Source organism: Symphalangus syndactylus, chromosome 14 (genome assembly GCF_028878055.3).
Source record: "Symphalangus syndactylus isolate Jambi chromosome 14, NHGRI_mSymSyn1-v2.1_pri, whole genome shotgun sequence".
In the NCBI taxonomy this organism is placed as follows: domain Eukaryota; kingdom Metazoa; phylum Chordata; class Mammalia; order Primates; family Hylobatidae; genus Symphalangus; species Symphalangus syndactylus.
In genome coordinates this window covers 124,928,680-124,940,556 of record NC_072436.2, presented here as the reverse complement: position 1 = coordinate 124,940,556, position 11,877 = coordinate 124,928,680, and the positions used below count along the sequence as shown (strand labels likewise).

The 11,877-nt window shown below is 40.3% G+C and overlaps 1 protein-coding gene across 1 annotated transcript; it reads left to right on the top strand.

The window, feature by feature from the left end:
- Positions 1–4,256: 4,256 nt before the first annotated feature.
- LOC134732399 (endogenous retrovirus group K member 113 Env polyprotein-like) lies at positions 4,257–11,019 on the top strand (the record flags this gene model as incomplete). Its single annotated transcript, XM_063617066.1, is given in 4 exon segments — positions 4,257–4,902; positions 4,905–5,830; positions 9,841–9,980; positions 10,920–11,019. Coding segments are annotated over 4 exon segments (1,812 nt in total), but the record flags the coding sequence as incomplete, so codon positions are not given.
- Positions 11,020–11,877: the final 858 nt, after the last annotated feature.

Genomic DNA, 11,877 nt, shown 5'->3' with positions numbered 1-11,877 from the left:
TGTGAAAAGCCACAAGGAGCTCTGCCCTGGAAAGCTGGATATTGTCCAAGGTTTCTCCCCATGTGATTGTCTGAAATATGGCCTCATTGGATGAGAAAGACCTGACCATCCCCCAGCCCGACACCCATAAAGGGTCTGTGCTGAGGTGGATTAGTAAAAGAGGAAAGCCTCTTGCAGTTGAGATGGAGGAAGGCCACTGTCTCCTGCCTGTCCCTGGGAACTGAATGTCTCAGTATAAAACCCGATTGTACATTTGTTCAATTCTGAGATAGGAGGAAAACCTCCCTATGGCGGGAGGCGAGACATGTTGGCAGCAATGCTGCCTTGTTATTCTTTACTCCACTGAGACGTTTGGGTGGAGAGAAACACAAATCTGGCCTACGTGCACATCCAGGCATAGTACTTCCCCTTGAACTTAATTATGACATAGATTCTTTTGCTCACATGTTTTTTTGCTGACCTCCTTACAATCACCCTGCTCTCCTACCGCATTCCTCTTGCTAAGATAATGAAAATAATAAAAACTGAGGGAACTCAGAGACTGGTGCAGGTGCAGGTCCTTGGTATGCTGAGCACCAGTCCCCTGGGCCCACTTTTCTTTCTCCATACTTTGTATCTTATTTTTTTCTCAGTCTCTCATCCCACCTGATGAGATATACCCACAGGTGTGGAGGAGCAGGCCACCCCTTCATCTGCAACCCAATGTGGGTGCCTTTGTCTAGGGTGAAGATATGCTAAGAATGTGAGCATTGAGGACAGTGGATGAGAGATTCCTGAGTGCATCCACCGTCAGCCTTGCGGTAAACTTGTGCGCTCAGAGGAACCCAGGGTAACAATGGGGGAAACTGAAAGTAAATATGTCTCTTATCTCAGCTTCATTAAAATTCTCTTAAGAAAAGGGGGAATTAAAGCTTCTACAGAAAATCTAATTACACTATTCCAAACAATAGAACGATTCTGCCCATGGTTTCCAGAACAAGGAACTTTAGATTTAAAAGATTGGGAAAAAATTGGCAAAGAATTAAAACAAGCAAATAGGGAAGGTAAAATCATCCCACTTACAATATGGAATGATTGGGCCATTGTTAAAGCAACTTTAGAACCGTTTCAAATAGAAGAAGATAGCGTTTCAGTCTTTGATGCCCCTGAAAGCTGTGTAATAGATTGTGAAGAAGAGGCGGGGAAAAATCCAGGAAAGGAACGGAAACTTCACATTGTAAATAGGTAGCAGAGCCAGTAATGGCTCGGTCAATGCAAAATGTTGACTACAATCAATGACAGGAGGCAATATATCCTGAAACATTAAAATTAAAAGGAAAAAGTCCAGAACCATTGGGGCCATTGGGGCTAAAACCACGATGGCCACCTCCTCCTCAGCCGAGTAAGTGCTGGGGGAGGTAGCGTGAAACTAGGCTCGCTGCGACTTGGCTCCAGGCACTCATTATTGTCCAACCTACCGTTCACTATGGTGAAGGAGGAATTCAGACTCACCCTGCAGCTTCCTTTATAGGTCAAACAGTGGCCGCTCCCTAAGGAAAAGTTCGGGGTGCTACATAAAATAGTTAAAAAGCTATTTTAAAAAGGACATGTTTCACCCATTTTCTGTCTTTAGAATTCTTCTGTGTTTGTAATTCAGAAAATATCAGGCAGATGGCTCATGCTAACTGACCTAAGAGCGGTTAATGCGGTAATTCAAACTATGGGGTCTCTCCAACTCGTGTTGCCTTCTCCAGCCATGATCCCCTTTAATTATAATTGATCTGAAGGATTGCTTTTTTACCATTCCTCTGGCAAAACAGGATTTTGAAAAATTGGCTTTTACTATGCCAGCCATAAGTAATAAAGAACAAGCCACCAGATTTCAGTGGAAAGTGTTACCTCAGGGAATGCTTAATTGTCTAACTATTTGTCAGACTTTTGTAGCTCAAGTTCTTCAACCAGTTAGAGACAAGTTTTCAGACTGTTATTCATTATGTTGATGATATTTTGTGTGCTGCAGAAACAATAGACTAATTGTTACACATTTCTGCAGACAGAGGTTTCAAACTCAGGCCTAACAATAGCATCTGATAAGATTCAGACCTCTACTCCTTTTCGTTATTTGGGAATGCAGGTAGAGGAAAGAAAAGTTAAACCACAAAACATAGAAATAAGAAAAGACACGTTAAGAACATTAAATGACTTTCAAAAATTGCTAGGAGATATTAATTGGATTCAGCCAACTCTAGGAATCCCTACTTATGCCATGTCAAATTTGTTCTCTATCTTGAGAGGGGACCCGGACTTGAATAGTAAAAGAACATTAACTCCAGAGGCAGCTAAAGAAATTGAATTAGTTGAAGAAAAATTTCAGTCAGCACAAGCAAATAGAATAGATCACTTATCCCCACGCCAACTTTTGATTTTTGCTACTACACATTCTCCAACAGGCATCATTGTTCAAAATACAGATCTTGTGGAGTGGTCATTCCTTCCTCACAGTACAGTTAAGACTATTACATTGTACTTAGATCAAATGGCTACATTAATTTTTCAGGCAAGACTACAAATAGTAAAATTGTGTGGAAGTGACCCAGATAAAATCATTGTTCCTTTAAACAATGAAGAGGTTAGATAAGCCTTTATCAATTCTGGCGCATGGCAGATTGGTCTTGCTGATTTTGTGGGAATTATTGATAATCATTACCCAAGAACAAAAATCTTCCAGTTTTTAAAATTGACTATTTGGATTTTACCGAAAATTAACAGACATAAACCTTTAGAAAATGCTCTGATGGTGTTTACTGATGGTTCCAGAAAGGGAAAAGTGGCTTACACCAGGCAAAAAGAATGAGTCATTGAAACTCAATATCACTCAGCTCAAAGAGCAGAATTGGCTGCTGTCATTTCAGTGTTACAAGGTTTTAATCAGCCTATTAACATTGTTTCAGATTCTGCATATGTAGTACAGGCTACAAAGGATGTTGAGACAGCCCTAATCAAATACAGTATGGATGATCAGTTGAATCAGCTGTTTAATTTGTTACAACAAACTGTAAGAAAAAGAAATTTCCCATTTTATATTACTCATGCTTGAGCACATACTAATTTACCAGGGCCTTTAACGAACGCAAATGAACAAGCTGACTTGCTAGTATCATCTGCCTTCATGGAAGCACAAGAACGTCATGCCCTGACTCATGTAAATGCAACGGAATTAAAAAATAAATTTGATATCACATGGAAAGAGGCAAAAAATATTGTACAACATTGTACTGAGTGTCAAGTCCTACACTTGGCCACTCAGGAGGCAGGAGTTAATCCCAGAGGTTTATGTCCTAATGCATTAGGGCAAATGGATGTCACACATGTACCTTCATTTGGAAAATTGTCATTTGTCCATGTGACAGTTGATACTTATTCACATTTCATATGGGCAACGTGCTAGACAGGAGAAAGTACTTCCCATGTTAAAAGACATTTATTATCTTCTTTTGCTGTCATGGGAGTTCCAGAAAAAAGTAAAACAGATAATGGGCCAGGATACTCTAGCAAAGCATTTCAAAAATTCTTAAATCAGTGGAAAATTACACATACAAGAGGAATCCCTTATAATTCCCAAGGACAGGCCATAATTGAAAGAAATAATAGAACACTCAAAGCTCAATGGGTTAAACAAAAAAAGGAAAAAGAGAGTAAGGAGTATAACACTCCCCAGATACAACTTAATCTAGCACTCTATACTTTAAAGTTTTTAAACGTATATAGAAATCAGACCACTACTTCTGCAGAGCAACATGTTACTGGTAGAAAGAACAGCCCACATGAGGAAAAACTGATTTGGTGAAAAGATCAAAAATAATACATGGGAAATAGGTAAGGTGATAACATGGGGAGAGGTTTTGCTTGTGTTTCACCAGGAGAAAATCAGCTTCCTGTTTGGATACCCACTAGACATTTGAAGTTCTACAATGAACCCATCAGAGATGCAAGGAAAAATGCCTCCGTGGAGACGGAAAACCCTCACTCGAGCACCATCAACTCACCAGGTGAACAAAATGGTGATATCAGAAGAAAAGATGAAGTTGCCATCCACAAAGAAAGCAGAGTTGCTGTCCTGGGCCCAGCTAAAGAAGCTGACACAGTTAGCTGAAGAAAGCCTGAAGAACACAAGGGTAACACAAACTCCAGAGAATATGCTGCTTGCAGCTTTAATGATTGTATCAATGGTGGTAAGTCTCCCTATGTCTGCAGGAGCAGCTGCAGCTAATTATACCTACTGGGCCTATGTGCCTTTCCCACCCTCAATTCAGGCAGCCACTTGGATGGATAATTCTATTGAAGTATATGTTAATAATAGTGCATGGGTACCAGGCCCCACAGATGACGGTGGCCTTGCCCAACCTGAAGAAGAAGGAATGATGATAAACATTTCCATTGGGTATCATTATCTTCCTATTTGCCTGGGGAAAGCACCAGAATGCTTAATGCCTGCAACCCAAAATTGGTTGGTAGAAGTACCTACTGTCAGTGCCATTAGTAGATTTACTTATCACATGGTAAGTGGAATGTCACTCAGGCCACAGATAAACAATTTACAGGACCCTTCTTATCAAAGATCATTACAATGTAGGCCTAAGGGGAAGCCTGGTCCCAAGGAAATCCCCAAAGAATCAGAAAGCCCAGAAGTCTTAGTTTGGGAAGAATGTGTGGCTGATACTGCAGTGGTACTACAAAACAATGAATTCGGAACTATTATAGACTGGGCCCCTCGAGGCCAATTATATCATAATTGTATGGGCCAGACTCAATCGTGTTCACAGGTCCCATCCATCTGGCCCATTAATATGGCCTATGATAGTGATTTAACTGAAAGCCTGGACCAGGTTCATAGAAGGTTAGAATCACTCTATCCATGGAAATGTAGTGTGTAAAGCCCCCTTATATGCTATTTGTAGGAATCATAGATCTTAAACCAGATTCCCAAACTATAACCTGTGAAAACTGTAGATTGTTTACTTTCATTGATTCAACTTTGGATTGGCAGCATCGTATTCTGCTAGTGAGGGCAAGAGAGGGCATGGGGATCCCTGTGTCCATGTACCGACTGTGGGAGGCTTCCTCGTCCATCTATATTTTAACAGAAGTATTAAAAGGAGTTCTAACTAGATCCAAAAGATTCATTTTTACTTTGATTGCAGTGATTATTGGTCTTATTGCAGTCACAGCAACTGCTGTGACTGCTGGAATTGCTTTACACTCCTCTGTTCAAACTGCAGAATATGTGAATAATTGGCAAAAGAATTCCTCAAAATTGTGGAATTCTCAGACCCAAATAGATAAAAAATTGGCAAACCAAATTAATCATCTTAGACAAACTGTGATTTGGATGGGAGATAGGCTCATGAGCTCGGAATATCTTTTTCAGTTACAGTGTGACTGGAATACTCCAGATTTTAGTATGACATCTCGAGCTTATAATGAATCTGAACATCATTGGGACATGGTTAGATGCCATTTACAAGGAAGAGAAGATAATCTTACTTTAGATATTTCAAAATTAAAAGAACAAATTTTTGAGGCATCAAAAGCCCAGCTAAATCTGGTGCCAGAAACTGAGGTAAAAGCTGTTGATAACCTCACAAATCTTAACCCTGCCACTTGGGTTAAAGCCATTGGAAGTTCCACTATTGCAAATTTTATATTAATCCTTGTATGTCTGTCCTCTCTATTGCTAGTCTACAGGTGCACCCAGCAGCTCCAGAGAGACAGTGACCAGCGAGAACGGGCCATGATGACCATGGCGGTTTTGTCAAAAAGAAAAGGGGGATATGTAGGGAAAGGAAAGAGAGATCAGACTTTACTGTGTCTATGTAGAAAGGGAAGACATAAGAAACTCCATTTGACCTGTACCTTGAAAAATTGCTTTGCTGAGATGCTGTTAATTTGTCACTTTGCCCCAGCCACTTAGCCCCAACTTTTTGAGCTCACAAAAACATGTGTTGTTTGGAATCAAGGTTTAAGGGATCTAGGGCTGTGCAGGATGTGCCTTGCTAACAAAATGTTTACAAGCAGTATGCTTGGTAAAAGTCATTGCCATTCTCTAGTGTCAATAAACCAGGGGCACAATGCACTGTGAAAAGCCACAAGGACCTCTACCCTGGAAAGCTGGATATTGTCCAAGGTTTCTCCCCATGTGATTGTCTGAAATATGGCCTCATGGGATGAGAAAGACCTGACCATCCCCCAGCCCCACACCCATAAAAGGTCTGTGCTGAGGTGGATTAGTAAAAGAGGAAAGCCTCTTGCAGCTGAAATGGAGGAAGACCACTGTTTCCTGTCTGCCCTGGGAACTTAATATCTCGTTATAAAACCCGATTGTACATTGTTCAATTCTGAGATAGGAGGAAAACGGCCCTATGGCGGGAGGCGAGACATGTTGGCAGCAATGCTGCCTTGTTATTCTTTACTCCACTGAGATGTTTGGTTGGAGACAAACAAATCTGGCCTACGTGCACATTCAGGCATAGTACTTCCCCTTGAACTTAATTATGACATAGCTTCTTTTGCTCACATTTTTTTTGCTGAGCTTCTTCTTATTATCACCCTGTTCTCCTACCACATTCCTCTTGCCAAGATAATGAAAATAATAATCAATAAAAATTGAGGGAACCCAGAGACTGGTGCCAGTGCAGGTCCTTGTTATGCTGAGTGCCGGTCCCCTGGGCCCACTTTTCTTTCTCTATACTTTGTCTCTGTGTCTTATTTCTTTTCTCAGTCTCTCATCCCACCTGATGAGATAAACCCACAAGCGTAGAGGGGCAGGCCACCCCTTCAAATGTAAACTTATGTTTAGTTTAATATGGAGACACACAGTTCTACATAGAAAACTTTAAAATTAGGTGTGTATAGGTAGGTTAGATACACACATATATTCCTAGCATTGCTAATGAAGGACAAGATACAATGTACTCATTCAGCAGCCAGATGTAAGTTTTCCTACCATTCTGAAAGGAATCAGGCTCTTTGAAGAAATGTCTGATACTAGAACTGGGACAGTAAATATAGGAGCCAGGATAATCTTGAAGTATCAGAAAGTAATTAAGTACTAAAAAAATTGAAATATATCAAAGAAAAATAAGAGCCAATAATAAAAGCTACCAATGGCCAACACAGGAATGAATTGTGCAACACAATGCTGCAGTGTTGAATAATAACTAAAGCTGAAAGTAATTATCTAGGTGTCTGTATTTGTATACATAGGTGATTAAGCAAATGGAGTTGCATAGAAATCTCCTTTGCAAAAGAATTCCAAATAATTGATGTAGACACTCAGCCATCAAGAAGGTGGAGCCAACGCCTCACTCCATAAGTGTGGGCTCTGCATAGTGACTTGCTCCAAAAGAACACATGCAGTATTGACAAGGAGAAAAAATAACTTCACAGTGGAGAAACCTGACAAACAGTAGCTCTGCCAAATGATCCAAGTGAACATCAAAGATGACAGTTCACCTTGAGAACATGAAGTGACAATGGGGGACATTCTACAAAATTCCTGACCAATCCTCCTCAGTACTATCAAGGTTATCAAGAGATGGAAAGCCTGACACACTATCACAGCCAGGAAGAGCCTACGTGATGACTACATGTCATGCGGGGTCCTGGATGGGATCCTGGGTCAGAGTAAGACAGAACTAAGGGAGTCCAAATGAAATATGAACTTTAGTTAATAATAGCTTATCAGCCAGGTGCAGTGGCTCAAGCCTGTAATCCCAGCACTTTGGGAGGCCGAGGTGGGCGGATCACGAGGTCAGGAGATCGAGACCATCCTGGCTAACACAGTGAAACCCCGTCTCTACTAAAAATACAAAAAATTAGCCAGGCGAGGTGGCGGGCGCCTGTAGTCCCAGCTACGTGGGAGGCTGAGGCAAGAGAACGGCGTGAACCCCGGGAGGTGGAGCCTGCAGTGAGCCAAGATTGCGCCACTGAACTCCAGCCTGGGAGATAGAGCAAGACTCCATCTCAAAAAATAAAATAAAATAAAATAAAAAATAAAAAAATAAAAGAAAGCCTATCAGTATTGGTTCATTAACTGTGACAAATTATGTAAGATATTAATAAGCCATGTGAGACACACTGATAGAAGATGTTAATGAGAGGAAACTAGGTTGCGGCTACATGGCAAATCTCTGCTTTTTTTTTGGCAATTTCTGTGTAAGTAAAAAAAGATGTAAAATAAAACTTTATTTAAAACATTGTTATATTTTTTAATGCTTCCTTGTTTAATTATTTATGCTGTGAATTACTAGTAATTGACATTGTTAACTAATCCTGTTTTTTTAAGTAAGAGCATTATGGCACAAAAAATTAAACAGTGCAGACTGATACATAAATCAAAACAAATGTTCTTTACATGTTTTCTGTTACAGTAGTAACAGGTATGTGTAAGCTTCATTATCATATTTTTTCTTGTGCTGTGGTTGTGTCCTGGGTTCATTCTCTAAAATGCTGATCACCTTAGACCAGGAAAAAAATAAACTTACAGACTCTGTTTCAATTCATGGCTAAATATTTTCAAAACAGTGACTTTGTAAAAATATGTTCCAATGGCAAATTCATTCATTGTGATGAGATCACTTATTCCAAAGACTTCTTGTCTTTATTTTATTCCCATGCCTACCTTTCAGCCATAATACAACAGAATCAAATGTTGGCCGTTGGGAAAAAATATTCAAAGAAAGAAAGAATGTGAACAGAACTTACAACCATGAAGATTCAATGTTTTACCACAATGCTTTCTAAAACAGAAGAGTGTAAAAGGATATTCAAAGTCAATTTCCTCGGCGGGGCTTTGCAGAAAATGAGGAAACTAGAGAAACAAAAATGGCAGGACATTCTACGGGTGATTTTCGATGTTGCTATGTTTTATGGGAAAAAAATACTTTACCTTTTAAAGAATCACAAAGAATTATTGGGAACCCAAACTCTGGAATGTTTGCAAATTTAATTGAGCTTCTATGTAATTATGTCTATGTAGCTAGGCACGAAGTTGATGGTTTTTTAAAAATCTATGTCTTATTTGTGCAATGAACTACCCAATAAATAATTAATGCTCATAGGAAAACATGTTGGACTTTGTGAAGGGAAAATAAATCTTGGGGACCCAAAATCACAAAGCTAAAAGGAAAAGTCAAGCTGGGAACTGCTTAGTGCAAATCTACCTCCCATTCTATCCAAAGTCACCCATCTGCTCACCAAGATAAATGCATATCTGATTGTCTCATTTGGAGAGGGTAATCGGCAACGCAAAATAATGAAACCATTTGTCCCTTACCTACCTATGACCTGGAAGCCCCCTGTCTTGCCTTCTTTTCAAGTTGTCTCACCTTTCTGGACTGAACCAATGTACATCTTACACATATTGATTGATGTCTCATGTCTCTCTAAAGTGTATAAAGCCAAGCTGTGCCACGACCACCTTGGGCCCATGTTGTCAGGACCTCCTGAGGAGGCCTCATGGGCATGCATCCTCAAACTTGGCAAAATAAACTTTCTAAAAAATCTGAGAGCTGTCTCAGATTTTCAGGGTTCATACATGTAATGTAGGATGTCAATGTTTATAAAACAGACATTATTCTGTCTACTATTACAAATATGCTGCCAATTAACCTTAGGCTTTCTCAACAAAATGAAAAATGATGAGGTACAAACAGTATATGTAAACTTAAATAATGTTGCAAGTTTTAATATGCCTACTTTTCAATTTTTCAATACTATTTTTACTACTTTAACACTGTAAGAAAAATGAGTAATTAAAACATGAATAAAAGTGTTTACAAGGGTTGCACGTGTTTCCTCCAGCCTCTGCCCATCCCCAGCTTTCATCCCAACGGTGCTGATGGTGACTCTAAGCATTGCTCCTTTCTCTATATCAAGATATCTCCCCAGAAACAAGCCCAAATCTTACCATATGTTCTGGCACGCTATGATGATGAGCAGTGGTGAGCAGCTGAAGCCTCAAGGAAGGGATGCTTTTGTAAAATAAGACTTGTAGAATATAACTTGTGAAAGTAAAGCCTATGGCAGAGTTCGTCCTCAGCACACGGGGAGCAGACAGGAAGCTTTTGCCTCACCTTCCTCAAAGGCCTGCAGCCACGTCTCCCCAGGTCAGTCTTAAGGACAATGAAACTCTGGTCTTCACTGTAGACACGCTACCACTGTAGACATGCTCCAAAGCCATGGTGACCCATCTTTGGGTGGGTCCTGAGGAGAACAAAGCTCTGGTTCTAATCCTAATCCTAACCCTGTCCCAAGACTTTGACCCTGAACCTAAACTCTGATCCCTACCCTGCTCCCTAATTCTCACCCTTACTTTGACCCTGACTTTGATCTTGACCCTGATCATGACCCCACCTCTAACCATACTTCCAGCCCTGACTCTGACCCAGATCCCAACCCTAACCCTAACCCTATTATTATCTTTATGATCTATCTCTAATCTTACCCTCTAGCTCTAAATAGCTGTACCCAACAGCACTTTTTAATTATTTAACTTCTTTTCCTTGAATTCTCTAAGGATATCCTAAAGGAGATGTCATTATGTATTTTGCATTCCCTCTAAGTGGTATGGCTTCAGATGTGAAGTTCTAATCCTTTGCAAGACATAAAAAGTTTGGAGGGTAATAGTACTGGGTTGTTAGGGATGCATGTTGGCATTCATGATAGTCATTGGTGCTGTTCTCCAAATATTTTCAGTTCATTTTTTATGAATGCATTCTGACTGTTCCATCCTACCTACTTAAATTTTTGCATGGCCACATGACTTTTTTGTTTGTTTGTTTTTTGCCAATGGAGGTGAGATGAAATAACACGTCACTTTTTCAGAAGAGATCTCCAAGAAACAGAGTTCTATTCTGCATGCTTTTTTCTCTTTTCTATAGCAATGGGGATCTTATTGATGGTCCCTCCTTCGGTCTGGATTCCTGTGTTAGGATGACACAGCACAGAGCTACCTCTCACCTGACCCATGATGAGATGTAAATAAATGACGAAGATTTTTGACCCACTGAAATTTGGAGGTTGTTTGTCACCACAGTTTAACCTAGCCCCCATTGACTGATGCAGGGCTGAAGAATGAGTCCAAACTGGATCTGGACAAGACATGTGAAGAGCACTCCAGGCTGAGTAAAATTCAAGTGTTGTCTGAAAGATAACAGTGAGCACAATATGTTATTGGGGTGGGTGTGGGATAAATAAGGTATATCAGGTGAGAATAATGAGAAACTCAACTTTAAAAGATGGTGCTGATTTGGACTGTGGAGAGATCCAAATGCTCTGCTTAGCATTTGACATTGTGATGGATGAACCAGTAATTAAGAGCCCAAAATGAAGGCTTGGGGTAAACATCTGAGGGTGTCTAATATCCCAATTTTTCATCCTAGAATGGGCAGAGTCCTTGACCCCCTTCTAGGGAGACTTCCAAAAGAAAAAAGACCTGCATTTCTTCAACAACGCACACTGAGAGACTTTCCTGCTCTTTTGACATGTGGCTACCACTCCTCACCTTTCATTCTGTCATCAGTGTTTCAGGGAAACACCTTTAACTCTCTATGATTTACAGGTTATTAAATGGCCCTTATAATTCCCTCCAGGGGTGGAAAACACTAATGATGATGGTGTCTGAGCTCACAGCAGCAAGCAGGCATGTGTGTTCAGCAGCCATGTGGCTCATTGCTAGGAGCTTACTAAATAAAATATTCTACAACATTGCTTAACACAAGGGGAGACGCTCCTGACTCAGAGGGTTTAATTGCTCACCTACTTCTTTTTCTGCCCTCTTGGGCTCCTAAAATGAAAAGAGCACTGGGGTGATAAATTGAGTCAAAGGGGTGCCAGCCG